At 60.9% G+C, this 24,533-nt stretch overlaps 1 protein-coding gene across 5 annotated transcripts in view; it reads right to left on the bottom strand.

Annotated features, from left to right (window-relative positions):
• COL27A1 (collagen type XXVII alpha 1 chain) overlaps positions 1-24,533 on the bottom strand; it is a 95,464-nt gene that overhangs the window by 1,929 nt on the left and 69,002 nt on the right. For 3 of the 5 annotated variants that reach the window (XM_054849224.1, XM_054849225.1, XM_054849227.1), the window contains 52 exons: positions 23,216-23,323; positions 22,447-22,500; positions 21,525-21,578; positions 21,358-21,402; positions 21,021-21,074; positions 20,119-20,163; positions 19,687-19,740; positions 19,556-19,600; positions 19,177-19,230; positions 18,754-18,798; positions 18,450-18,503; positions 17,609-17,653; positions 16,954-17,007; positions 16,419-16,526; positions 14,679-14,732; positions 14,297-14,350; positions 14,049-14,093; positions 13,360-13,413; positions 13,063-13,107; positions 12,300-12,353; positions 11,506-11,559; positions 11,248-11,301; positions 10,946-10,999; positions 10,543-10,596; positions 10,312-10,356; positions 9,955-9,999; positions 9,657-9,764; positions 9,301-9,354; positions 9,032-9,085; positions 8,792-8,845; positions 8,422-8,529; positions 7,938-7,991; positions 7,531-7,638; positions 7,183-7,236; positions 6,995-7,048; positions 6,677-6,730; positions 6,195-6,248; positions 5,332-5,439; positions 5,084-5,137; positions 4,876-4,929; positions 4,532-4,585; positions 4,015-4,068; positions 3,761-3,814; positions 3,432-3,485; positions 2,678-2,731; positions 1,511-1,564; positions 1,378-1,431; positions 1,159-1,212; positions 1,020-1,037; positions 803-856; positions 555-617; positions 78-243 (listed from right to left, as the gene is read on the bottom strand). In XM_054849224.1, the coding sequence (XP_054705199.1) occupies positions 78-243; positions 555-617; positions 803-856; positions 1,020-1,037; positions 1,159-1,212; positions 1,378-1,431; positions 1,511-1,564; positions 2,678-2,731; positions 3,432-3,485; positions 3,761-3,814; positions 4,015-4,068; positions 4,532-4,585; positions 4,876-4,929; positions 5,084-5,137; positions 5,332-5,439; positions 6,195-6,248; positions 6,677-6,730; positions 6,995-7,048; positions 7,183-7,236; positions 7,531-7,638; positions 7,938-7,991; positions 8,422-8,529; positions 8,792-8,845; positions 9,032-9,085; positions 9,301-9,354; positions 9,657-9,764; positions 9,955-9,999; positions 10,312-10,356; positions 10,543-10,596; positions 10,946-10,999; positions 11,248-11,301; positions 11,506-11,559; positions 12,300-12,353; positions 13,063-13,107; positions 13,360-13,413; positions 14,049-14,093; positions 14,297-14,350; positions 14,679-14,732; positions 16,419-16,526; positions 16,954-17,007; positions 17,609-17,653; positions 18,450-18,503; positions 18,754-18,798; positions 19,177-19,230; positions 19,556-19,600; positions 19,687-19,740; positions 20,119-20,163; positions 21,021-21,074; positions 21,358-21,402; positions 21,525-21,578; positions 22,447-22,500; positions 23,216-23,323 (3,136 nt within the window). Of the gene's footprint in view, positions 1-77; positions 244-554; positions 618-802; positions 857-1,019; positions 1,038-1,158; positions 1,213-1,377; positions 1,432-1,510; positions 1,565-1,606; positions 2,482-2,677; positions 2,732-3,431; positions 3,486-3,760; positions 3,815-4,014; positions 4,069-4,531; positions 4,586-4,875; positions 4,930-5,083; positions 5,138-5,331; positions 5,440-6,194; positions 6,249-6,676; positions 6,731-6,994; positions 7,049-7,182; positions 7,237-7,530; positions 7,639-7,937; positions 7,992-8,421; positions 8,530-8,791; positions 8,846-9,031; positions 9,086-9,300; positions 9,355-9,656; positions 9,765-9,954; positions 10,000-10,311; positions 10,357-10,542; positions 10,597-10,945; positions 11,000-11,247; positions 11,302-11,505; positions 11,560-12,299; positions 12,354-13,062; positions 13,108-13,359; positions 13,414-14,048; positions 14,094-14,296; positions 14,351-14,678; positions 14,733-16,418; positions 16,527-16,953; positions 17,008-17,608; positions 17,654-18,449; positions 18,504-18,753; positions 18,799-19,176; positions 19,231-19,555; positions 19,601-19,686; positions 19,741-20,118; positions 20,164-21,020; positions 21,075-21,357; positions 21,403-21,524; positions 21,579-22,446; positions 22,501-23,215; positions 23,324-24,533 lie in introns of those variants that run through there. The other 2 variants (XM_054849226.1, XM_054849228.1) reach the window with 2 other exon arrangements.

The raw sequence follows: 24,533 nt of genomic DNA, 5'->3' as shown, positions 1-24,533 counted from the left end.
TCCCCAACATCCCCAGGGTGGGGAGGACTGGCCAGATCCAGGGCCAATGTGGGGGGACCCCATGTGCACCCCAGTACCGTCGGGCAAGCTGGGGTAAGCCAGCAGCAGCTCCTTGCAGGTGGCCGCCGGGTTGGTTCTGGTGCCGTTGGGATGCTCTACGAGGGCTTGCAGCTCCTGGCTCAGGGTGTCCAGCAGAGCCCGGACTGCGGTGTAATTCAGGTGGTTGGAGGGATAAATTAGGTGCTGAAAGAAAAAGTGGGGGGTATAGCCAAGCTGGCATTAGCTCCCCCCTCTTGTTTTGGCCAGGAGCATCACCAGGTGCTCAGGGAAGGGATGTGACATGCAGGGGACAAGGACAAGCGTGGTGGGAGAGGGATTAACCACACCTGCTTGCTCTTTGTGCAAGGACCTTGGTCCTCGAGCACAGAGGACGTCAGCAGCAGCAGGACATGGGACAGCATTGCTGTCAGCCCCTTCCCCCCAGGGTGGCACCCACCGAAGCAGGGATGGAACCCCCTCGCCCCCAGGCAGCATCGCTTCTCCAGTGCACTCACCCGCAGCTCCTCCCTGGACAGCATCAGCGTGGGGCCGCTGGGACCGGGGGGGCCGGCAAGACCCTGGGTGACAATACAACGCTGGCGATGCTGGCTGCTGCCCACGAGCCCCCCGCCACGCTCGCAGCTCCTCCAACGGCGCCAGCAGCCAACCATCCCCGCGGCACGGCACGGCGGCACCTCGCTGCCAAATTCGGGGAAGCAAGGGACCCAAATTTTGGCACGAGGACGTTAGCGGTTCCACTTACCGGCAGGCCCGGCGCACCCCTGGGGCCCGGCAGCCCCGGGAAACCTTTCAGCCCCTGCCAAAGGAGGGAAGAAAAGCGAGGTGGCGAGATGCTGCCGTGCCGAGTGGCACCCCGGGGTGCCCCATGGGGCCACCCTGCACCCCAGGGAGAGGGCAGGAGGGGAGGGTGCCCCGCAGCAGGGCCGAGCCCAGCACCCCCAGGATCTCCCCCTGCTTACTTTGGGTCCGGACAAGCCCTGGAAGAGAAGGACAAGACCCAGCTAAGAGGGAGGCAGGCAGGACTGAAGCCCCTTCCCAGAGTAAGTCCCGTGGGACCGGGAGCGAGCCCCAAACCTGCTGGGAGGGTGAAGGACTCACCGGTGTCCCGGGGAAGCCAGGGTGTCCCCGCGGGCCAGGGGGGCCAGTGTCACCCTGCGGAGACACCGGAGGAGGTCAGGGTGCTGCACGGGGCATCCCCCAGCCCTGTGTCCTTCTACAACCCAGCCCCTTCCCCAGCTGGATTTTGCAGAGAAAGACGAGGAATTCACCCCAAATACCCATCTCGGTTCCTCCTGTTCCTCTCCACCCTGCCCTTACCTGCTGTCCTTTGGGTCCTGGCATCCCGGGGACGCCATGGGGTCCCGACTTGCCCTAGGAGACACGGCAGGGTGTCACACAGGGTGACGAGTGACCAAGGGGAGGGAGGAGTAGAGCAAAACCCTTCACGCACCTTGAAGCCATCGTCCCCTTGCTGGCCCAGGTCACCCACGCTGCCCTTCTCGCCCTAGGAGAGAGTCAGGAAGAGCTTTGGTGGCAAAAAGGAGGGCAGAACCCCCCAGGACAGCAGCCCGGGCAGGGGGCTTTGCCCAGAGGGTGGATGTTGGGACCCCTGCTCCAGTGACTCCATCGGTGGTACTGCATCGGCAGGCAGGGGAGGCGTGGGGGTTTTGCTTGCTGCCTGACCCTGGCAGGAGATACCTGCCTGGGGACGATTCCCCAGGCCAAACATCTCCTGGCCTTCAGCGAGCAGCTGGGAACGGGAAATTCCCAGTTAGGGCTGGCTGCAAAATTTCTGAGTAAACCCCTTTCGATTTGGCAGAATGACCGTACCCGTGTCGCTGGGGAAGGAGGAGGCGTGACGCAGCGTCTGCCTCCCCTGCTCGGCTGCAAAGGTAAAACTCAAAGTATTTTATCCCAGACTAAAATAACATTCAAGAAAACCTCAGAAGTTCTTAGGAAACACTTCGAGAATGTAAAGAAATTTCCTAGTGTGCTGAAATCTGGTGGAGCAGGGGAAGAAACCCCGGCAGAGCAGCTGCCCGCAGCCTTCCCTCCGCCTGCTCTCCCGCGCTCTGGCCTTGCTGAACGCCCTGGACTTTAGCTTCTGCCACCGCTCATTTAGCTTGCAATAGATTTAAAGCTTTATTTATTACCGGGGTTTCATTTTCCTGAAGGATGTGAGCAACTACCCGCCGCCAGGGACTGCTTGTCACTCTTATTTACAGCCGTGCGGCTGATGGATGGGGCCGTGAGGATGTGCTCGGCTTCCCGGGCCAAGGTTGGATCCAGCAGCTCATCGGTAACAGCACAGAGGAGGTACGCGCTCGTGCTGCGTCAGCATCAATGCTGCGAGCAGGGGATTAAAAGACTGTACACGCTGCTGCTTGCAGCTCCAGGAGGATGGAGAGGCTGGAAAAGGACCTGGTTTGGGAGAAAGTCTAAAGGTCCCATCTCCCAGCACCCAGGGACACAGAGACCAACCCCCACCAAGGGATGCTGCAGCGATCAGGGTTCAAGAAGAAGGGAATAAGTGATTGCATCCAGCAAATTAAATGCTAACCTGTGCCCGGAGTCCCCGCTGTGCCTGGGGCTCAAGTGCCCGGTATGTGTCACCTACCTTGTGTCCTTTCGGTCCAGGGTCTCCTTTCATGCCCTTCAGCCCTGGGATGCCCTAAGAGAGAAACGATGCAGCACCGCATCACTGAGGCTGAGCTGCTCCCTGGCAAGGAGGGACCTCGCCACAACTTCGGGTGCTGCAAGGATTCTGAGAATTTCAGGCAGTTTTAGCAACTTTGAGTCCTTTCTCATCAAATCTTTGATTTTTGCTTTCAGGAGGATCCCTCAGCAAACCCCATCCAAAATGCAGTCCAGGTCCCTCAGCTGGTTGTAGAACATCCCAGCTTTGTTTTGTGAAGTTTCTAAAGCTGAGATTTTTATTTTAAATAGAGAAAAAAACAATTTCCAGTAATTAAAAAAAATATTTGAGTAGGTTTTTTGGTCAATGCTGGCTGCTGCAGTGCAGCCGGTCCCTCTAGCCGTGGCAGTTCCCTGGGAACATGGGGACAGTCCTCTGCAAGCGCTCAGCACCGCCAGGCATCAGACACTTAACTGGAAGGGAAGTATTTGGCCTCTAGAACAACATGTTGGAAACGATGCGATTTGCCTGACTGCACGCGCGCTGCTGGGCTGCTCAACGGGGGGGAGCAGGCAAGATGAGAGGGATGAACCACGGATAGAAGGAACACCTAGAAACTTCGCTCGTTTTAAATGGGTCTCTGCTGCGGTTGTTCGCAGAGTGGGGTTGCACGGTGGTACCCGCGGGGGCCAAACAGGGAGCACCGGCATCGCGAAACCTCCGAGTGAATACTCACGTAGGGTCCTTGGGGGCCCTGGGGTCCTTCTGGCCCCTTGTCACCCGGGTAGCCCTGAAATGCAAAAGCGAGAGACCCTGGCTGGTGAGCAAGGCAGGAGCGATGCCCCGGTGCCTCTTGCGGGGAGAGCAGCCCCTGGGGGCTGGGGGTGCAGGAGACCCCCTCCTTGGGCTGGAAGGGCCTGGGGACCCAGAGCCCTCCAGCTACGCAATGCCCCTGTACTGGCTTATCCTTTTCTAGACCCGGGCTCGGGCAGGTGGGAGCACCCCTGGGCTCAGGAGCACCCCTGCCAAAGCAGCCCTCGGCCCGGCGGGGCAAAGCCAACCTACCTTGGGTCCGCGGGGGCCTCTCGGGGGCCGGTGGCCCACCTTGCCTCGCTTGCCCTGGGAACAACAGATTAAAGACTCAGGAGCAATTCAAGCCTGTTAAAGGCACTAAGCCGGCCGCCTCGTGTCCCCCTCACTGCCCGCCCAGGGATGCTGAGCCCCCAACAAACCGGGGCCCCTCTGCAAGACCTCCGTGGGCTCCAAGAATCAGCCCCACGGTTCCCGCTACTCTCCATGAGGACAACGGTGCCATTTACCCGTCTGCCAGCTTCTCCGGGGACCCCTTCTTCCCCTTCATGCCCCACATCGCCCTAGGGGAAGAAGAGATGGGAGCCGTGGGTCAGCAGCAGCCCAGCCGCATCCTGGACTGGGACTGGGGAAAAGGGGTTGCTGCCTGCGGGGAGATGGGGACAGAGCTCACCAGGCACTGTGGGACCCTGGGGATGCACACCAAGGCCACGGTGCAGAGCTGCCCAGCGAAGGGGAGGTCCCCTGTCCCCCCCCACAAGGGTACCTGAGCCAGGATGGAGGCAGCCCTGTGAGGCTGGAGGGGTGCTGAGCTGGGGAGACCTGCCAGCCCCTCACCCAAAAACCAGCCCAGGCAGCCCAAGGGCATCCAAGGGCTCCGTGTTTGCCAGGCACTGATACGTGGTTGCCTTGACAGTGGGGAGAAACGGGCCCCCCCAGGGCGATTCCCCTGGTTTCTCTCCACAGACCACAACTGGTGGCCGGTCCCCCTCGGGTGCCATCCGCAGAGCAGGATTTCAGAGGTACCTTTTCTCCTTTGCGACCTTTCCGCCCTTTAGGACCGGCTTGTCCCGGAGACCCCTAAAATCCCAAAGGAGAAGGAAACCCCTCTGTAAGGATGCTGCGCCAGGGATGTCCCCTCCCGGTTTCCCTCCCCGCTCTCGCCACGGTGCCCACAGGAGGATGCTCTACGCTGAAGGCTCCATTTGAGATTTTCACCCCTCTGGAGCTGGCTCGGCAGAGCGGGGCTGCGGGGTGTTTCAGGGGGAGCAGGAGATGCTGCCCGTGTGGGACCTCACCGCGGCCGGGAGACCCCAGCACCCCGCTGCCCGTGCCAGGAGCACCAGCGTGGGCTCCATCCCACTCCTCACCGTTTGCCCCGGTTTTCCCGGCTCGCCCGGCTCCCCTTTCGCACCCACCAGGCCCTAGGAAGGAAAACGAAAATCAACCCAACTCTGAAAATTAAGCTCCAGGGTTGTTCGCCCAAACGCCAGGCAGGCTGAGGGGCACAGACCTGGGCTGCGAGAAAAGCCAGAGGCGGAGAAGTGGAGAAGTGGGGCAGCAGAGGAGCCCACTCACCTCGGTGCCGCTCAGCCCCGTGGCTCCGGCTTCGCCCCATGGCCCGAGAGGACCCTGAGTTCATTTGGGGACAAAAGGGGAGACTGGCATCAGCTCCGGGTTACTCGGGGGAAGGCAGGAGGGCGAGTACGGAGCCGGATGCTTTGCCCTGGGGTCTGGGCTGGGGTTGTTCCCCCCGCAGAGCTATGCGGCGTTGGGCCACCCTGCAGGGATATCCCCTGCCCGTCCCCGTGGCACAGAGGAGTTACCTGCCGGCCCGGCTCTCCCTTGGCACCCGCCGCTCCTCTGGCTCCTTCGTGCCCGGGGTAGCCCCGGAGCCCAGGGACACCCGCGGGTCCCCAGGCACCCGCTGCACCCTGCGGGCACACAGACGGGGGCACCGGTTACACCCCAGCCCAACCCCGTCTGGAGCAGGGGCCGAGCAGCCGCCCCTCGAGGGGCTTCAACTACACTGAGCGATGGACGGCTCTCACTGCCGGCTTTGCAAATCCCCCCGGATTTTATTCCACATCCCGACCTCTGCCAGCACAAGCAATCGCCCGAGTTAAGGACACGTCTTGCCTGGGCAGAGCGGCACTGCAACATGGGAAGACTGAGATGCAAATGGGATTTATCGCGCAGCCGAGCGCAGGGCATCAGTAACGCATCTGTGGCTCTGTGCGTGTCAGGACCACGACCACAAAATGCTCCTGAACACAGGGTGGTTCCTGGAGCCCTCTGACCTTCCGGACACTCACGGATTTGGTCTGCAAAAGCAGAAGAGGGGGGAGCCAAATGCCCCGGACCTGTCTCAGGCAGAGTCCGACAGCCAAGCGTTAATTGCGCAACGGCTGCGGCGCTTTTGCATGGGTTTTAATAGCTGTATTAAAATGCCTTTAAGGAGCTTTGGCTCCAGGGAAACCACAAAAACGATGACTCGGTTACAAAGGCATTGCAGGGCAGGACCCAGGAGACACGGCCCGGCTCTCGGGCTGGCACAGCTCACTCTGTGGCCACCCCTCGGGTGACACACAGCCCCAGCCCGTGCAGCGACAGGCTCCGCTGCTTCATCACAGGACGCCACCAAACCTCTTTCCCAGGGAAGCTTTGCAGGGGCAGGGCCGGTACTCACCACTGGACCGGGCTTGCCGCTGTCTCCCTTGACTCCATCATCTCCAGCGAGTCCCTGCGGTGACGGTGGGGATTTAGAATAAGAAGAATTTAGAATAACCACATGCTTTGCGCTCAGGCCCTTCGCAAGCATTTTAAGCATCCCCTCCTCGCACCATGTTCAGCTAGCCGAGGCACGTGCCCAGGGAGCACCCGGGAACCGCGTGGGAGCGAACGCGATGCGATAGCAGGAATGGGTCTTCCACAAGGCATCCCTGGGGGCCAGACTGAAACCGTTTGATTTTGGGGCGGAGGCACGAAATTACGTCCTGGGAGTCAGTGCCAAGATGCGAGGCATTAAAAACCCCTCCTGACTCCTGAGTCCCCTGGCCTGGGCAGTTAAGGGGCAATAAATCCTTTGGGCTTTGGTTTGTATTGAAGACGGTGAAGCAATGGGAAAGTCTTCGAGAGCTCCTGGCTCTACAAGACCCCGGACATCAGTACCTCTAATCCAGCAGCACCAGCGGGTCCGTCCATGCCTCGTGGCCCTGGATCTCCCTGGGGAAGAAGGGGAAACAGCTCTGTCCCCGGCAAATCCCTTCCTTGCCTCGTTGACTTTGGATCTCAGGCAACAAGGCAGGGAGTGTCCCCACGGCAGGTCCTCCAGGTCACCACCCTGCCCAGGTCTGACCCAGCTCCTCCACCACAGCCAGCCCCACCGCAGCCCCCATCAGCCGGAGGCAGAAAGCAGAGCTTGGGAAAAGACATGGAAAAGGCGTTTCACCCGGAGATGAAGGGTTGGGAGCCATCACCCTGCCATACCTTCACTCCATCAGGACCGTCAAGCCCAGGAGGACCTCGGAGACCCGTCCCACCCTGTTCAGGGCAGAAGCAAAGGAGCCCCATTGATTCAACCTTGCCCAGTGCTCCCAGTCACAGCCACGTCCCCCCGCCCACCACGCCAGGTTCGTGATCAGCCAAAACGGGAGGAGGGACACGAGCTGACTTACAAACCGTCCTCTGGCTCCAGCAGGTCCCGCAGCTCCAGTGACACCGACCTGGCCCTGGGACGCAGAGGGAGACGTGCTCAGCAGGGCTGGAGGCAGCCTTAACCCCGACTGCCCAGCAAGCCCAAACTGTCCCTTTGTGCCAACGAGACCCAGTTTTGGCATCATGCTCGTGAGACATGAAACTCCCCAGTTATGGAGATTTGCCAATTCCTAGTATTTTCTGCAGCTCCTGAAGGCCAAGGTCTCCCACCGGGGGTGAGCCCTGCTCTTTGGCACCCAGCACCCAACGGCCAGCCTGCGGGCATGCCGGGAGCCTGGTGGGCTGAGGCAGCCCCTCGCTGTACTTGCCAGCAAACCTTCTTGGCCCTTCTCTCCTTTATGGCCTTTCTCTCCGATTTCCCCCGTGGCAGCTCCCGGGCCAGGCGCTCCAGGAAGGCCCCTGGGGCCGGCATCACCCTGCTCAGGGATGGAGACAGAGGTGTCACCGGAGAGAGGAGAAAGGAATAGCAAATAAATGAGCTTCTGCGTGGAGATGACGTGTTTCACCCTCTCGCTGGGTGCCGTGGATAGAATTTCACCCTAGGGTGCTCAGGAGAGGTGCTGATGCCAGGTCTGAGCCCCACATCTCCAACGGTCCTCAGCCATGGGGGCAGCCCTGTCCTGCTTCTGCCCCCACCACACCAAACTGAGCAGCGGAGGCTGAGCAGGCTACGGGTGTCCCCAGGGTGCTGCAAGGCGTTAGAGGCACTCCTCACCTTCTGTCCCTGCGGTCCTGGCTCGCCCGGGTCTCCAGCATCACCAGCGTCGCCCTGCCCAGAGGGGAAATATTGGCATCGGATGCAGCGGCTGCTCCCCAGCCCCGTCCCAGGGCAGGTTAAAAGCCACGCTCTGACTTCCAGGGGCTTCCCCACCCTCCTCTGGCTCGGATTTTGGTGCTGGGTAAGAGATGGCCCTGCAGCTTCACCTGCACCGGGAGGTGACCCCGGCCGTGATCCACGCTAGCCCAAAAGCCAGTGAGGACAAACTGTGGAGCACAGCCAAGCAGCAGCTCCCCCAGCACGGGGACCCCAAAGCATCAGCCCCCTCCTCCCACCGGGGCACCTCAGCCCATCTGTGGCGAAGCCGTAGCACGGGCAGATGTTCAGAGCCAGTGCAGCGGGTCCCCATCCTGTCCCCTCGCCCTGGCGGATGACACCGGTGGGCAGCCGTGACCACCCTGGTGTCACCCAACACACATACCTCCTTTCCTTGCTCCCCGGGCCTCCCCAGTGGCCCCCCTGGCCCATCGTTCCCTGGCTCCCCAGGGTCCCCTCTGATGCCCGGAGCTCCACAGGTTCCTGCATCTCCCTGGACAGGACAAAGACGACCAGGATTATTCTTGGCTGGCTTTTCCAGCTGACCCTGCCTCTGCCCTCCACCATTTTGCACCATGCAGCAGCCCCAGCTTTCCTCGTACCAGGTACCAAAGCTTTGAGGAGATCTGCACCCCCCAACCACACCCAACAATATAAATCCCCAGGCGTGAGGATGCTGGCGGGGGATTTCAAAAAGCCCCATGTGCATTTAGGTGCCGCCAGCGGTATCGCCCCAGCACCCCGCGGGAACCGACCTGCTCGCCTTTGGGCCCCGGCTGACCCTCTGCTCCCGGCGGTCCCGGCAGTCCCTGGGGAGGAAACACAGAGCCTGGCTCATTGACACCACGTTACCCAAAGCCTTTAGCTCAGCTAACGTGGGCACGGCTTTAACCTTCTGGATTAGTTAAGGATCAAGGACCACCTCCCCTCCCGTGCCCGCAGCAGGCAGGAGCAGCCCCAGCCGAGGGAAGGACGGGCTGCCCCAGCTGACCTACCTGCTCGCCATCCAGCCCGCTGACGCCGGCCTCCCCAGGATCTCCCACATCGCCCTGCCAGAGGACACCCAGACGTTAGGACAGGCAGTGGTGGTCCTCCACCCCACCGCCCTGCACCACGCACGTAAATCCCCATCCCACCAGGCAAAGCCAGTTGGCAAACTGGGAGGCACGCTTGCACCTACAGCCCAGGGGGGTGGAACCCCACTTTGGGCAAGCAGAGCGACCCCAAGGCTCTGCCTGCACGGACTCAGCTTCCCTGTCCTTACCTTCTCTCCTCTCGTCCCCGAAGGCCCTTCAGGTCCGTTTGGACCTTCCCGTCCCTGAAAACAAACCGTCCATTGTCAGCAGCAAGGCACTGCACGAACTCAGGAGCCTTCGCAGCTCCCGAGAGTGGGTGGCAGGGGGCTGCCAGCACACCACGACCCCACGGGCAGAGAAACCACTCGCAGCTTCTCGAGCCCCTTGCACCAGCTTCCCTTTTCCTTCTTTTCCTGCAGGTGCTTTTGGGATTTCCCTTAAAAGTGTTGCAAAATTGCTGCCCCGGGTCCTACGGGCAGAGAGCAAATGGCCGAGGCAGGAGGTGGTGCTGTGCATCAACGGAAGGAGCCACATCTGCACTCACCGGGTACCCAGGCGGGCCAGCAGCACCAGCCGCTCCAGGAGCCCCCGATTCTCCTGCCGAGCCAGGCTTCCCGGGGACGCCGTCCAGCCCCCGCACACCGGGAACACCCTACAAGACCGAAAGGTTGCTTAGGCACCCCGAAATGCAGCCGCACATGCAGAATTTGGGTCATTCTCTGCCCCACAACCACTCGGGGGATGAAGCTGCCTCCAGAGTGGGCACCTATCCTTCATCCCATGGGACATCACCCAACTTCAGCCTACAGAGCATCTCTGCAAGCTACAGTTCTCCCACTTACAGGCAGCCCTGGAAGCCCTCGAGGACCTGGGTCTCCCGCTCTGCCCTGAAACAAGAAGGATGCTCGGCAGGGTGGTCACGGCAAGGAGGCACAGGGGACCCCGAGCTGGGCAAGGCTTCGCTCGGACAATCCCCGTGCGCCCAGGCCACCTTAAGGGTGTCTGCAGCATCAGGACAAAACCCAGCCAGCAACAAGCGGGACCAGGGTCCTGCCTGCTCCCGCAAAGGGCTCTGGGATCCACACTGCTAAGGCTATAGGTAGCACGCGGTACATATTGCAGGGTATCGCACATCCGCAGGGGACGGCGGCAGAGGGAGCGGAGCAAGCCGGGCGCACGGGGAGCACAGCGAGTCCTACCTGGGAGCCAGGAGCGCCTCGCGGACCAGGGGGACCTGGCAGGGCCTGGGGGAGGACAGTGCCATCAGAGCCCCACGCCGCAGCCCCGACTGCTCCCCTCGCCCCAGTTCAGCCCCTTGATGCCGGTGGCAAAGATTTCCCATTTTGCCATACCCAGCCCAGCAAAGGTGACTTGCTCAGTGCTTCTCCGGGGCGCTGGAGCTGCCCAGGGCGGCAGCAAACAGTGCTCACCTTGGGACCAGCTTTTCCTGGAAATCCCGGTGGGCCTTGGGCTCCCATTTCTCCCTGTTAGGAAGCAAGAAAGATTTCCCTTCCTCTGTATGTTTTAATGCAGTAACGTCTTAAGGAGAAAAAAAAGAAAAACAAAGAATTGCTGCCTGGCATCTTATAACAAGCCACAGGAGTCCGGGCAGTTGAAGTGCTGGAGAACCACCGGTTCACCCAACGTGAGAGCCACCTCCAGCCGTTCTCCTGCCACCCCTGCAACCTCCCTGGCACGGCTGACAGAGACCGTTCGTGGACACCACCCAAACCCATCCATTGGATTCAACAGCACAACCCAAAAATGTTTCTGAAGCCTGGACTCCCACCCCGAGGCACCTCCTCACTGCCGTGCTGGATTTCCCAGCCCTACCTTGTCTCCCCTGCGCCCCGGCCTCCCGCGGTCACCAGCAGGTCCCGGGTACCCCTGGGGAGAACACAGCGTTAGGAGGCAGCCGGGGCCGCCCGGCACCTCTGGGGTTTTGGGAGACGGCGGCTGCTGAGGCTGAGCTCTCGCCGGGGGGAAAGGCGGGACCCCCGCCCCGCAGGAGCCCCGCAGGATGGCGAGTGCCTGGCTGGAGGCAGCGCTGCCCCGGCGAGCCTCCCCCAAACCCAGCCGCTGCCTGCGGGCAGGCAGGACCATACCCCCCCCACCCCGGCAGGTCTGTCACTCACATAGGTGCCGACAGGTCCCTGCGGCCCCTCCGAGCCAGGCTTGCCAGGCAGCCCCTGTCCGGTAAAACGAGGGCGTTAACGAACCTCCGCTCCTGGGGTGCGGCAGGCACCTTCCCATCCTCAGTGTCCACGCCTGAACCCACGGGATCCCCCTGGGTGTCCCACGGCAGCCAAGAGGCTCTCGGGGCTGTTCATCACCATCACTGCTCCAACCAGCCCCCCAGCGTGCTCGTGGCCCCCCCAAGCCCCAGCTCTCACCTTTGGGCCCTGGAAACCTGGGTCTCCGTCAGGTCCAGGTTGTCCCAGAGAGCCCTTTGGAAATATTTGGGGAGAAAGTGTCAGTCAAAAGGCTGAGATGTCACGAGCCCCACCGAGCCACTTCTGCTGCCCCTGTGCTCAGGACAGGCATCACCTGGTCCAAACCAGGTTGCCAGGGACAAACTCTGCCACCGTGGCCCATCCTGGTGGCTCCTGCACACCAGCACCCCATGGCTGGCTCTCCGGCAGGGCTGTCACCAGGGAAGGTGACGATACTCGCTCTCTGGGTCACCACCAAGCCCAGCTGAGAGCAGGCTCTCAGGGAGTTCTTCCGGCTGCAGGAGCTGCTCTGGGTTTCCATCCCAGCGGGCAAGGACGTGGGACTGTCCTCCCTGAACCTGTACCACCCATTTCCACCCAGGATGGAGCAAACGCTTCGATGCCCTCTCAGGACCACGCTGCTATTCGGCCACCCAGGTGGGAAGGGTTTCCACGGGCTGCCGTCCCCCAGGGAGATGCGGCTAGGCTCAGGGAAGCTGCAAAGTGCCTCGGGGAGGCTGATTCCTTGGGGAAATTATTCTGCTCTTCCCTAGCCCCAGCTATTTCTGCCACTGAGGCTTTTTTATGTCTTTTAAGAACAAGTTAAGATCAGGTCCTACAGATGCCCTGATCCCCTGCCGGTTCCCAAGGCGGGAAAGTCCCATATCCCCCACCAGTGGCACCAGTCCCGCTGACTTCCCACCTAAGAAAACACAGATTGCATGCAGAAGGAATATCTTTTTTTTTTTCCTTACTATCGATCCAGGAGGTCCTGCGTGCCCACGGCCCCCCTGCAAGCCGGCAAAACCCTGGGGAAAGGGCAGAAGATGAGCGATGGAGGGAGGGCAGAAGCAGGAGGGATGGAGAGGCTCCCCAGTCCGAGACCAACCCAAACCAGAGCATGGTGCCCGGGGCAGGCGAACGGCTCAGCCTGTCGAAGGCAGCGCTGATGCTTCCCGCTTCAAACCAGCTCTCTGGTTTCTCGCTGTTGAAGCACCGCGGCTGTGCGCGTACACGCACACAACGCCCACACGTGCGGCTAGAGCGCGCTGTGCGATGCTGACAGCAAACTCAGAGGTGCAGCTCTTTGACCCAGAGCAGAACGTTTTTCACATTATGTTTTGAGAGAAGTGCCAGATTTTTTTTTTCTTTCGCGTTTCAGAGCAAACATAAACAAATATTAGAAACCCTGCAGAAGGGAAAACTTGCTGCCAGCCCAGGTCTTGCTGCTGGACCTGTTTTGGATAGCAGCGCCAGTGATGAGAAACCATTTTGCAATAGCCAGTTCCTAAATGCATGGCCCCATTCCCTCTCCTCCACCCTTTGGCAGGATTCTCAGCAGGTCCCTGCCTGCAGCCGCACCCAGCGGAGCACCCTCCGGCTGGTCCCGTTCCATCAGGGCCACCCACCACCTGCGCCCCATCCCATGGACATGCTTTTGAGGCACATCCCCAAGGGGAGAGAGCCGAGCAGAGGGGAGGAAGGACAGAAATCAGACGGCCATGCAACTCTACTCACCGGTGGTCCCCTCCTGCCCGGGCTGCCCATGGTCCCTGGGGGACCCTGCAGGACAAGGCAGGTGATGATGAGGATGGGGAGGCAGACGCAGCCTCTCCCAGTCCCACCACGCCACCCCAGAACCAGCTGATGCACATCGTGGCAAGGTCCAACACGGTGTCAAGGGTCTTGACCGGCATGGCCATGGGGATGGTGGGGTTGGGAAGTCCCCTCCACGTTGGCCTCAGCTCCCCGTCTCGATACAACCCGCCGCCCCAGCCCTCGCCCGCAGTCAAGTACAGAGTGTAGGATGGGAACCTGTGTACCAGGCTTTCCTTCTGTGCCTTCTGCTCCCGGGACACCCCGCAAGCCCTGGAAGGAGAGTGTCATCTCAGGAAAGGAGAGCCCCACAGCAGGGTGCCCCCACCAAGGGCTCATCCATCCCCAGTGCTCCCCTCCAGTATTAAAAGCTGGCAAACCAGCAGCGGCATGGTCCCCAGGGTGCTCGTCTGGTCTGTTTTGAGCCCTGGGCTCGTTAGCGCACGGCTCATCCCCACACAGCTCCTGCAGCTCCTCCCTGCGCCAACCCACCTTTGGATGCGATCGCTGGGAAATAACACGAGTGTGGGAGGAAACTCGTTCCCACCGTGAACACCTCGATCACGGTTTTTTCCCCTCTTGCCCCAGCTATTTATTCCCGGCTCCTTCACCAAACACGACACTAAATAACAGAATTTTCTTAAAAAGTTGTTATTTCCTGAATTTTCTACGCTCAGGGTAAGAGGCAAATCGTGGTGCTGGGCAGGTGGTTTGTCAAAACACTTCATGCAACGTGCAAACGCCTGAGCTGCTTGTACCCAGCTTATTCCGTGCCCATCCCCAAGCAGAGCCCAACCCCCTGAGCCGGCCGTGTCCCGGGATGCTGCCCTCTCCGAGAGCTGGCTTCCCCGCCCCAGCACTGACGGCGCCACGCGCCAGCACGGGCACACGTGTCACCTGCTACTTACGGGCAGCCCAGGGACTCCGACCAGCCCGCGCTGACCCACGCGGCCCTGGAAAACAGCAAGCGTTAAGAAAAGCGTCTTTCTGCCAGCAACAATGCTGCAGATTTGGAGGCAAAGCTGGTGCCCGAAGATGCCACGGCTCTTGGCCCCAGCGCATCTCAAGCCACCCAAACACTCCAGGGTTCTTTCAATCTCCCACAGCCAAAGATGCTCCAAGATTCACCTACAAGTACCAGCACCCCATTAGTTACCCGGGCTCCCCGCGGTCCTGGGGTTCCCTTCGGGCCATCAGGTCCTCGTCCTCCCTAAAATTCACGCAAAGGGAAACACAGTCATTTTAGGCCACCCTGCAGGTCTCCCCCAGCCCCCCAATCCGGGCGAGCACCAGGGACTCATCCAGCCGCCACCGCGTCGGCAGGTCGGTGCGTGGCCTTAGCGGGCGCGGGGACGCCATGCACGGGGTGGGGGGGCCAAGGGGCTGGGGACCCTCCCCGGAGGGACATCGCCGCGCTGTCCCCTGGGTGCTGGGACCCGTGCTGGAGCTCACGGGGTGGGGGTGGCCGCATCCCTGCCCTCCACGCGAGGATGAGGGCAGCCCACGGGGAACCCGGGGACACGATCCCCAGCGCTGACCTTGGGTCCCTCGCTGCTGTTCAGCCCCGCCGGGCCGATCTGGCCTTCCTCCCCCTGCCAGGAGAGAGGAGAGGGGTCGGCCAGAGCAAAGGCAGCTCTGACCCTCAGCCACGGCACCCACCGGCCCCCCCGCCTCGTGCAGGGGAGAAACGCAGGGAGCGTGGCCAGAGGTGACGTTAATTAAATGGCAGTGTGACCTGGGGCGCCAGCCGAGCTTCCGTTATAAAACCGGCCAGAAAAAAAAGGCTCGGCGGGTTCGGCGTTGGCCCAAAACAGCACAGTTGAAAATTTTTATTTCCTGCTGATCAAATTAAAGGCAATTAAAGGACTGACGTGCCGAGGCTCCTGCCCACTGGGATACAGCCCTGGCAGGGCAGGCACAGCCCGGACCCCAGCTCCAGACCGATGCTGTGTGAAGGCAGCGCAGTTGGCCGGGTGGCAAAGGCACCGCGTGGCAGCGAGATGAGTCGTGCTGCATCTCCGTCTCTTGGAGAGGTGGGAGGATTCATTTCTCACCCTGAGGAGCGAATCTGAGAGCAGATCTAGGCAGGCATCCCAAAAGCCCTCTGAGGGGGGGGGCATCACATGCAAGGGGAGGCTGCAGATCAGAGAAGTGGGTGGGAAAATATAATCCCCCCTTCTCCTTTTCCTGAGAAGCTGGAAACCACTAGTGATAAGCAGCCAGCCTGGCTTCAGTTCCCAGGCAGAAATATCGATCTGCAGCTGCGTTTGTCCATCCTGACAGCCCGTTCGGAGCATGCACCGCAGGAAAAAGCACTCTAAAAATTGTGCTTTGTTTCTGTGGCTCCTTGAGCGCTGCTGTGCTCGGTTCTCGGGAGCTGGGCAGGGTCAGGGCCAGGCAGAATAGCTGGTGAGAAGCAGGGCAGCGGGCTGGACAACGGCAGCCCTCCGGAGCTGCCAGCACATGCTCCAGGAGGCAAAGGAGTCGGAGAAGAGCATCAGTTCAAGAGAGCGATCTGTAAGCCCTGTGCTCTCAAGATACCTGCAAAGGGTGCTGACCTGCAGCAGGGACTCAGTGGGAATTTGCAAAGACGCTCAGGCAGAGGCAGCTGGGGAGAGCTGCCCTCGGACCTGCTGGAAATCCCCTGCCTAAAGCTGCTCTCTCCTCGCATCACTGAACCCACCAGCTAATTTCGGGTGACTGATGGGGGCACAGCCAGAGGGGTCTGGAGCAGCCGGGTCAAAGCTCTGCCGGCGCCAAGTGCTGCGGTGCTGAGGGCACCTGCGACCCCGAGGATGGGGGCTTCGAGCGAAGCTCCCCATGGCCGAGCAGGGGCCAGCGGTGCCCGAGCAGCATGGATGGAGATGCCGTTAGAGGGCTCCCTTAGCCCGCACCAGCTCCCACCGCCCCAACGCGCAAGAAAATACCAGTACTGCTGCCAGGCGGGCGAGGGGCAGTCCAGTGCCTTCAGCCCGCAGGAGGAGGAAGAGGCTGCACAGGGTGGCAGAGATGCCCGGGATACTGGAGGGCAGCTGGGATTAGGCAGGGGGAGAAGAGGGACCCTGCAAATCTGCGGCGCTCGCGCCAGCGGCACTGCAACATGCGGCTCTTGGGCAGGCGGGAGCGCTCAGCCCGGGCAGGGCTTGGGCCAGGCAGCACTGCCCACGCTGCCTGCGTCCCTCAGGGCTGCCCCCTCCCCACACCACCCCCGTCACGGCATAACGCTGGGCACACGCGTATCCCACCACGCGACACCCCGCACCAGCCGCGGCACTCACGTCTGGTCCCCGGGGCCCCACCGCTCCTCGGGGGCCGGGAAAGCCCTGCAAGCCGACCTGCCCCCGAATCCCTGGGGGCCCTTTTGCTCCTTGTGCTCCGCAGGGACCCTGGGAGGAACGAGACACAGCACGTCACAGCCGGGCTGGCAAACAGGGGGGACAGCCGGCGCCGGGGGCTCCCCTGCCAACGTGCAGTAAGCCCCCGGAGAGCCCGCGTCTCGCTGCCCTGGCTCTCTGCACACCCAGCCGCTCTGGGTGAACACCCCACGACCCTCCTCCGAGAGCATCCCTGGGGCACCGTCCATGGGGGAATATAACATTTTTAAACAGCCAAAGCCAGACGGAGCAGGGAAGGATGGAGCAGGGGCGGCAGCGTGGTGGGATCAAACACAGCCCGAGCTGCCCGGCTCTCAGAGTCCCCAAAAACAAATGCCCGTGGGCCTCTGGACACCCACACCAAGCCCTCCACCGGCTGGAAGATAGCACATCTGAACAACAACAGAGGAATCCCCCCGCCAGCCTGGTTCGGTGGTACCTTGTCTCCTTTGGCTCCCAGGTCTCCCTTGGCTCCACCTGGACCTCGACAGCCCTGCAAGAGCAGCAGAGGTGGAGGGTACGCTCGGAAACCCACGCTATGCCACTCCTCGCAACCAAAGCGTGCTGCAGGCTGATTCTGGCACCACAGAAAGTTTTGCCCAATACAGAGCAGGGTTTTCCTCCCAACGGGCTGGGAGCAGGTAGATGCCGCATCTGCTCCTCATGGCAGAGGGGCTCCAGAGCTTCTGGGTTCATTCACCACCAAACCGTCAGCGTCCCCAGCACCCTGTGCCAACCCCGCTCCCCCTGCAGCAGCCGGCGGTGGCATCCCAGCTGCACTGTCCTCATACCAGCACATCGATGACCAGCACCTCGTCCTCATTCCTGTGCCCGTTAACCCAAGCTAAAGCGCTCCCGCTTCCCCTGCCCCTCCCCAAAGCAGACGGTATCTTAGGACACACTGTCGCGTCTGAAAGCTCTTCTTGTTACAGCAAGGCAAGCCCAAGCACAGCTCTGCCTTCCCAAACTGCAGTTGTCACCCATTCAAAGGTCAAGTCCAAACACAGGCAGAGAACACGAAGCGGGTGCTTTGGGCTGCTCTAATGCGGCTCTCCTGCATCCCAAGCAGGGATGTCGTGGGTGCCATCACTCACCCGCTCTCCTTGGGTGCCTTTTGAACCTGGCAGGCCAATAAACCCCTTCAGAGAGAGACACAAAGTGCAAGTTACAAAAAAAAAAAAAAAAACCTCACAAAGGAAAACCCCCTCATGGAGGCTGACAACGCTCCCACGGTACAGGGACGGGGAGATGCTGACAAATGGGAGACACCAGTTTAGCTCTGCAGAGCTGCTGCTGCCACGGTGGGATTTGCTCCCCAACAGGGACCAGGAGATGCAGGAGCCCTCCCAAGGCTGCCCCCACCCACGCAGCAGCCCCCAGCACAAGGATGAGGTCCTTGTTACCATCCAAAATGCACCACCCACATCCCACCCTGCATCCCTCATCCCTTTTGCAAGCGCCAGTTCTCAGCTCTGTGCGTCGGGGTTTCAGCGCCTGAGAAGCAAATGCACCAAGGGCCGTGCTCGGCTGGGACACCGGGGGTCAGGCAGGAGGAAGGTCCAGCCTGGGCCTCCTCACCCTTTGGAAAGGGCAGCTCAGCACCCCCACCCCTGGGGAAAAGGGGCGCACCGAATCACGCATCAGGGAAGGGATAGGAGGGCCGGGGCTGGGGCGTCTCTGCTGGGAAATCCGTAGGGAAAAAAAAAAATAATCAAGGTCTCTGCAAGCAGCAGAGTCAGAGGAGCTTTGGAGTTTGGAGACGAGGAGTGTGGCTATAGGGATGTGGCCGTCATCCCCACCAGCCCTTGTGCCGCAAACACCGTGGTAAGCTTGGGGTGGCGAGGGGGAGCAGGGCATTCCCCAGCAGTGCTTTGGGGGGCTACGAGGGGGTGATGAGAGCACCCCGCACCCAGCCACCCGCTCCCACGGACTTACCGCAGGGCCCTCCTGTCCCGGCTGTCCCCTCAGCCCAGGGGCACCGTCTCCACCCTGCAAGAGGAGCGCAGGATCAGCTCGTGCCACGCTGGGCAGAGAGCACCCAGCCCCACCGCATCCCCTCCCCGGGGCTGCCAGGCACCTCCAGGCTCCATTTGCAAGGTCTGCTGCAAATGCTGCCCCCCTCTCCCCTCCGAAAGCAGGGGCGCCTCACCCCACCTCTCAGGTCCCTCCTCCACGAGAAACCCTCAAGCCCGGGCTTCATCCCCACCAAGGTCAAAGCAAACCAGCAAGAAGCTCTTACGGTGTCTCCTTTGGGACCAGCGGATCCCTCGTTCCCAGCCAGACCCTGGGGAAAAGCAAAGGCACGGGAGGTTTGGGAGAAGAGGGATGCTGCTCACTGTCCCGCTCTGCGGGTGAGACCCCAGCCCGGAGCAACCCTGCCTGACCCCCCCAGGAGCTGCCTGTCACACCCTGGGGACCACCTCCCCATCAGCTCCCCCTTCCCTTCGCCCCCCCCGCTCAGAGCAGGGGCTGCAGCCAGCAGCCTGCCCATGGACACGGCCCTTCCCACCCCCCACCCGCTCCCACCCGCTCCCGGGTGGCCACAAAGACCCGCGGGGTCAAGGGCTTCGTGCCCATTTGCCAAGCACACGGGGACAGGTCCCAGCAGCTCCTTCCTCGCTCAGCAAGGAACACCCGCACCTCGGAGACAGCACCCGCTTACCTGCGTGCCCCTGGGGCCGGGGGGGCCGCGTCTCCCCTGCAAGCCCTGCGGTCCCTGCAAAGCAGCGGGGGATGAGGAGCTGCTGTTAGAATGAAATCCCTGCACGCGCCGTGCAAAACCTCTCCTGGGAAATAGCATGCTGCTGAGCTCCAGGGGACCCCCCATTGCTGCGAGGGGTACAGAAGGGATTCCCGCCCCCATCTCAGCCTCTTTGCAGATTTTGGGGTGGGTTGAGATCACAGCCCAGCTGGAGGAGATCCCCCCCGGGCTGGGTGACCCTCAGGACACCCTCCCATCCCAGCACCCCCACCAGCCGCCCCAAGACACCCCGTCACTGCGAGGTTTGCTCCTCCCTCGGTGCAGGCAGGTACCGACGTACCTTGGGGCCCCGGGGGCCGGGCAGACCAGGAGGACCCATTTCTCCCTGGGGAGAGAGCAGGGAAGGGACGGGGTGAGCGCGGCGGCTGGAGATTCCCGAAGAGCAAAGGGGGAACGCTGGGGCAGACCCACCTGGGAGCCGTTGACACCTCGGCACCCGACCGTTCCCGGCTGGCCCAGCTCTCCCTGCAACGCGAGAGCGCGCTCAGCCCTGCGGCCACGTGCACCACGCAGGAGATGGGACGGGGCCCCCAGGCACCTCCCGTGGCAGCCCCGGGCTGGTGGGGATGCTGGGGGGGGGTTTACTGGTGTGCGTGAGTTTTAACACCATTTCTCCTTTTGTAATTCCCCCCCCTCCCCTCCCAGGAGGCTGCATTTTAAGCAGATGCATCCTTTTCAGGTGTAAATCAGCAGAAGGGATGGAACTGGGCTGGACATGGTGGCACGTCCCAGCCTGCCTGTGGTGGTCCAGCCCCTCCTGCTGCGAGCCAGACGGCAGCAGCTCCCCCAGCCCAGCCACTGCCCGCGTTCCAGCAGCGGTTTGAACCAAAAGCTGTGACTTACCATGGGGCCGGCAGGGCCTGGGGGACCCACTGAGCCACCTTCTCCCTGGAGCGGGAGAGAAAAGATGCCATTCTTCTAGCCTGTCTTGCTTTGATTCTCTCCTTTTAGCCTTCACATCCCAAATTCCCTTTATCTTTGCACCAGCTACTCGAGGTCCCTTCCAATTGCCACCCAACCAGCCCCGGCTCCCCCACTCCCTTCATATTGGAAGGTGCTTCCATTCACCACCACCAAACCACTTCAGTTTTCCTTTTAAATCCCCTGCAAACCCTCCTCTGGGCTGAGATGCCTCCCAAAGATGTGGCAGCAGTGAAGCTATCGGCATGCTGAGAGCAGCACGGAAAAACCTAGGTGCTGTCAGCCTGGGATTCATCTCAGCTGAAGGTGGTCACCTAAAATAAACCACGCTGCAGTGTGCTCTGCTGAGGCCCACTGCCCGTCATCGCCAGCCAGGAGAACTCGCTGGGATGCAAATGTCCACGTGGGAGATGTCGGAGGTGAGGGGAGGCTCCTGCATCCGACATGCAGAGGGCCAACGTGCCTGGCTGCGCCAGGGCAATGTCCCCATTAATAAGAGCCGCCTCCAGGACAAAGACACTGATGCAAAAATATCATGAAGATGTAGTTTAGGTCCATCTTTCAGGAAAAAACAAGGAAAAAACAAGGAAAAAAAAGAAAAAAAAAGAAAAAAAAAGAAAAAAGAAAAAAAAAAGAAAAAAAAGAAAAAACAAGAAGGATTTTGTAAGAGCAAACCACAAAGTGGTGCCAGCGACCTGCAAAGCCCAAGCCCTCCCTCCTCGGACCCGTCCTTCCAGTGGGGAGCAGCAGGCTCCTGGAGCCGTGGTGCTGCTCAGCACCTCTCCGGGGAGGGCTGGTTACCCAGAGAAAGCAAAACCACTCACCTCCGGCCCCACGGGGCCCTGGAAGCCCATCGCACCCTTCAGACCCGACAGCCCCTGGGAGAGAAGTCGGGAGCGGGGTGTCAGCAAGATGCCCGCCCTGAGGTGCCCACCCCGAGGTGGCAGCTGCCTTTGTCCCAGGCCTTGCAGGAGGGGTCATGGAGAACACAGAGACCACGAGGGCTTTGCCCAAAGCCAGGAGAACGTGGGCTGGAGGCAGGGATAGAGCTGGGCGCCATCGCAGAGCAGCAAAGGGGTCGGCCCAGGAAAGGGGATGGAGGGAGGGAGCAATCCCGGCACGGCAGGACACGAGACACCCCCAGCTTCCCCGTTAACTCACGTGAAGCCCAGCAGGACCTGGCAAGCCGTTCTTTCCCTTCATCCCCTGGAAAAGCCAAGAGCAGCCTGAGCGATGGAGGAAGAACGTGACCTGGGGCCGTGGTGGGGAAGGAGCAACCCCCTGCCCGACCCAGGCAGGGCTGCGGGAGCAAGGACAGACATCCTCACCTTCGCTCCCTTCTCTCCTTTCTCCCCAACTGGTCCAGGGTCACCCAAGAAACCCTGAAATAGGAACAACAAGGACATGTGAGCCACGGCTGGACCATCAGGAGTGAAACGTGGCTGCTGTGCCCCAAAGGACTGTCGGTGTGCCGCAAGGGCTCTCCACGGCAGCGCTGCACCGGGTGACCGTGCCCATCACCTGTGCCTTGGAGGATGCCACGGTGCCCTGAGCTGCGCACGGCGGCAGTGGGGAAGAAAAAAAAGCTTCATGGGCCCGTGCGAGCGGCGCAAAGCTTCGTGTGTCTGCAGCTGCTGGGTGCTCAGGCACAGAGGTTGAGCCCATCTGTCCGGATGCTGGGATGATGCTCACGGGCAAGAGGGTACAAAGTACAGGTCAGAAAAGATACATGATAAACCATGTGGGATTGCTGTTTCGAAAAGAAGAAATTGGGTTTCAAACCCCCCAGATTGATCAGACCTCAGGAGCACAAAAACTCCTGGGCAGCTCTAAAAAATATAGCTAACACCTGCCTTAAGAAGACTGGGAGGGGGGAAAGGAAAAAAAAAAAAGGGCAACAAACCACTAGCGTTCACTTTTTTAATGGACTTTTTATATCCTGGCACAGCCTGGAAAGGAACCGCAGCGCCGTGCACTAGCAGCCCCCGCCGCCGCGGGCTGGGACAGCTCAGAGCACGGGGTGCAGCGGCGAGGGTGCAACAGGGTGGAGGGTGGCAACAGGACATCCCACACCGTAACACAACATCAGGCTGGCACACGCGTGCCCGCAGGCTTGGGAGACGGTGGGTACCGGGCACTGCTGGTGCAGTACCAGTGAAACCAGTAACAAAAAGCTCTTGCTGCTTGGCATTAAGTGTGCGTGCTGGGACCGGGGCTGGCACCAAATCACGCACGCGAGAGCCAGCTTACCTCTTCTCCCTTCTCGCCAACCAGTCCCCGGTCTCCCTGGAAGCCCTGCAGTCCCTGCGGAGAGTGAGGAAGGAGCAGTGGGTGCTGAGGGGCTGCCCAGCACCTCCCACCCATGTCCAGCTCCAGCCCCCCCCCCCCCCCCCCACTGCGCCGGCAGCTGCTGCCTCCTGCCCACGGCTACCCCAGCGCAGGCTCCCGGGGGGCTGCTGAGAGCCCCAAACCTCTCGGCGTGGTCCTGTCCTTGTCGCTATCCTCCAAAAGCCCCCCGAGAAAGCTCCCAGCCCAGGAGCGTCGCCCGTACTCCCCAGGGGTTGCTGCCAGGGGTCTGCATGAGGGCAGGGACCGTCCCACCGCCAAGCGACCAGCTTTAGCAGTCCATAACCGCTCCCCCTTCTTTCTTCCCCCACCCCCAGTTATTTTCTCCCGTAAAAGCAACTAGGGGGTTCGGGTGCAGAAGAGCAGCCCAGCCCTGGTGCTCGGGCCGGGCACAACGCAGGGTCTGCAGCGCTCAGGTTATCCCAGCTGCACCTTACCGCACACGCCTGATGTTTTACAGCCCCTTTTTGGGGAGAAACACGAACCCGAAGGCACTAACCCAGGACTGCCTGGCTTCACAGGCTTAGGAGGAATATTTTAGTTAAAGGAGGCAAGCGAACATTAAGAGCGGCAGCGTTAGGAGCCCCTTGTCTCCTGCCCAGGGCTTGGGGCTGCAGCTTCCCCAGCCCGACGCCGGCCATGCCATGGCCCTGCCTGCTTTCCCGCAGCTCACCTGCTCGCCCGGCAGCCCCCACGGCCCAGGCTTGCCATCCAGGCCAGGGAAGCCATCCGAGCCGGGGTAACCCGCACGTCCCGGCAAGCCTTGGAGCCCGGGTTCACCCTGGGGAGAAGAAAGCCAAGCATGGAAAATTAAAAAAATCCACATCATGGTGAAACCAATAAATCAAACTGAGCTCTGCCCGCCTCGTGCCTTTGCAGCAACACCTGCTAAACACCAAGTACCTCACAAGGGGATGGGAAGGGCTGGTGGGGGAGAAGCTTCGTGCGTCCATGCGAGCATTGGGCACGTGGATCTGCCCAGGATCTCTGACCAAAACCATGGGAGAGTCACAACCAGCGGCCGTACAGCAAGAAACAAAGCGGAAGGCAGGGAAGAAGCAATGTGTGAAGAGAAGGTAAAGCGAAAGCGCTCTGCATCTGCTTCTTGGCTCTGGGGCTTACGCTCAAAGCCATCTCTGATGCTTTCCCACACCCAAGAGCCTGAGCAGATGCTCTGGACTGGGCATCACCAGCTAAAGCTTAGGGGCAGGGTTTTTTACCCCTTAGCTCACAGGCAAACCTGAACTAAGGCAGGATAAAGAGCAGTCTGGAACAAAGAGAAGACATTTCCCTTCAAATCACTTTGGATTTCTCAAAAATTTTGGAACCTTTGGTCAAGTCCAAAAACTGGACTTCGTTTTAGTTTGTAAAGTCGGAGTTTGAAGGAAGAGCAGAAAGACGCAGCTGCCTCAGTTACTTCTCAAATGAAGAATTTGGTTGCGAAAACATAAAAGCTTGTTTTGGGGAGGTTTGCTTTTCCATCTCCCTCCTCCAAGGGCTTCAGCATCGCACAGCCAGCCCCACGCATCCCCCGTGCTCGTTAGTGGCCATGTATGCTGGGGGCACCCAGCCCAAAAGCCAGCATTTTTGCCCCATTCTACCTCCAGTCCCAGCTTTGGGGAATATTTATTGTTATTTGTAATTTTGCAAGAGAGAGACCTGGGCTGCAAGGCACCTCTGGCTGCGCTCCGTGGCAGGCGAGCCCGAGCAGATGGGCCAAATGCAAAACAGACCACGGGCAAACCCAACCCGACCGTGTGCTCAGGGGCTCATGCAGGTGGATGAAATCCCTCCTCCTCTTCCTCGCCCCTCATCATCCCACCAGCCTCCCCCAGGCAGTGGGAGCAGAGAGCCTGAACGGGCATCAAAGACCCCTTGGGCCAAGGTCTAGCAGAAACGTGAACCTTAACAAAAACCACCCCAGACTGGTCAAGGGCTGAGTCCAAAGTGGAGCTGAGTTTCCCTGCTGGAAACCTGACACACAAAACCTC

The sequence above is a fragment of the Grus americana genome, chromosome 20 (assembly GCF_028858705.1).
Source record: "Grus americana isolate bGruAme1 chromosome 20, bGruAme1.mat, whole genome shotgun sequence".
In the NCBI taxonomy this organism is placed as follows: domain Eukaryota; kingdom Metazoa; phylum Chordata; class Aves; order Gruiformes; family Gruidae; genus Grus; species Grus americana.
Note: the sequence above shows the minus strand (reverse complement) of the source record. Positions and strands in the feature narration are given on the sequence as shown.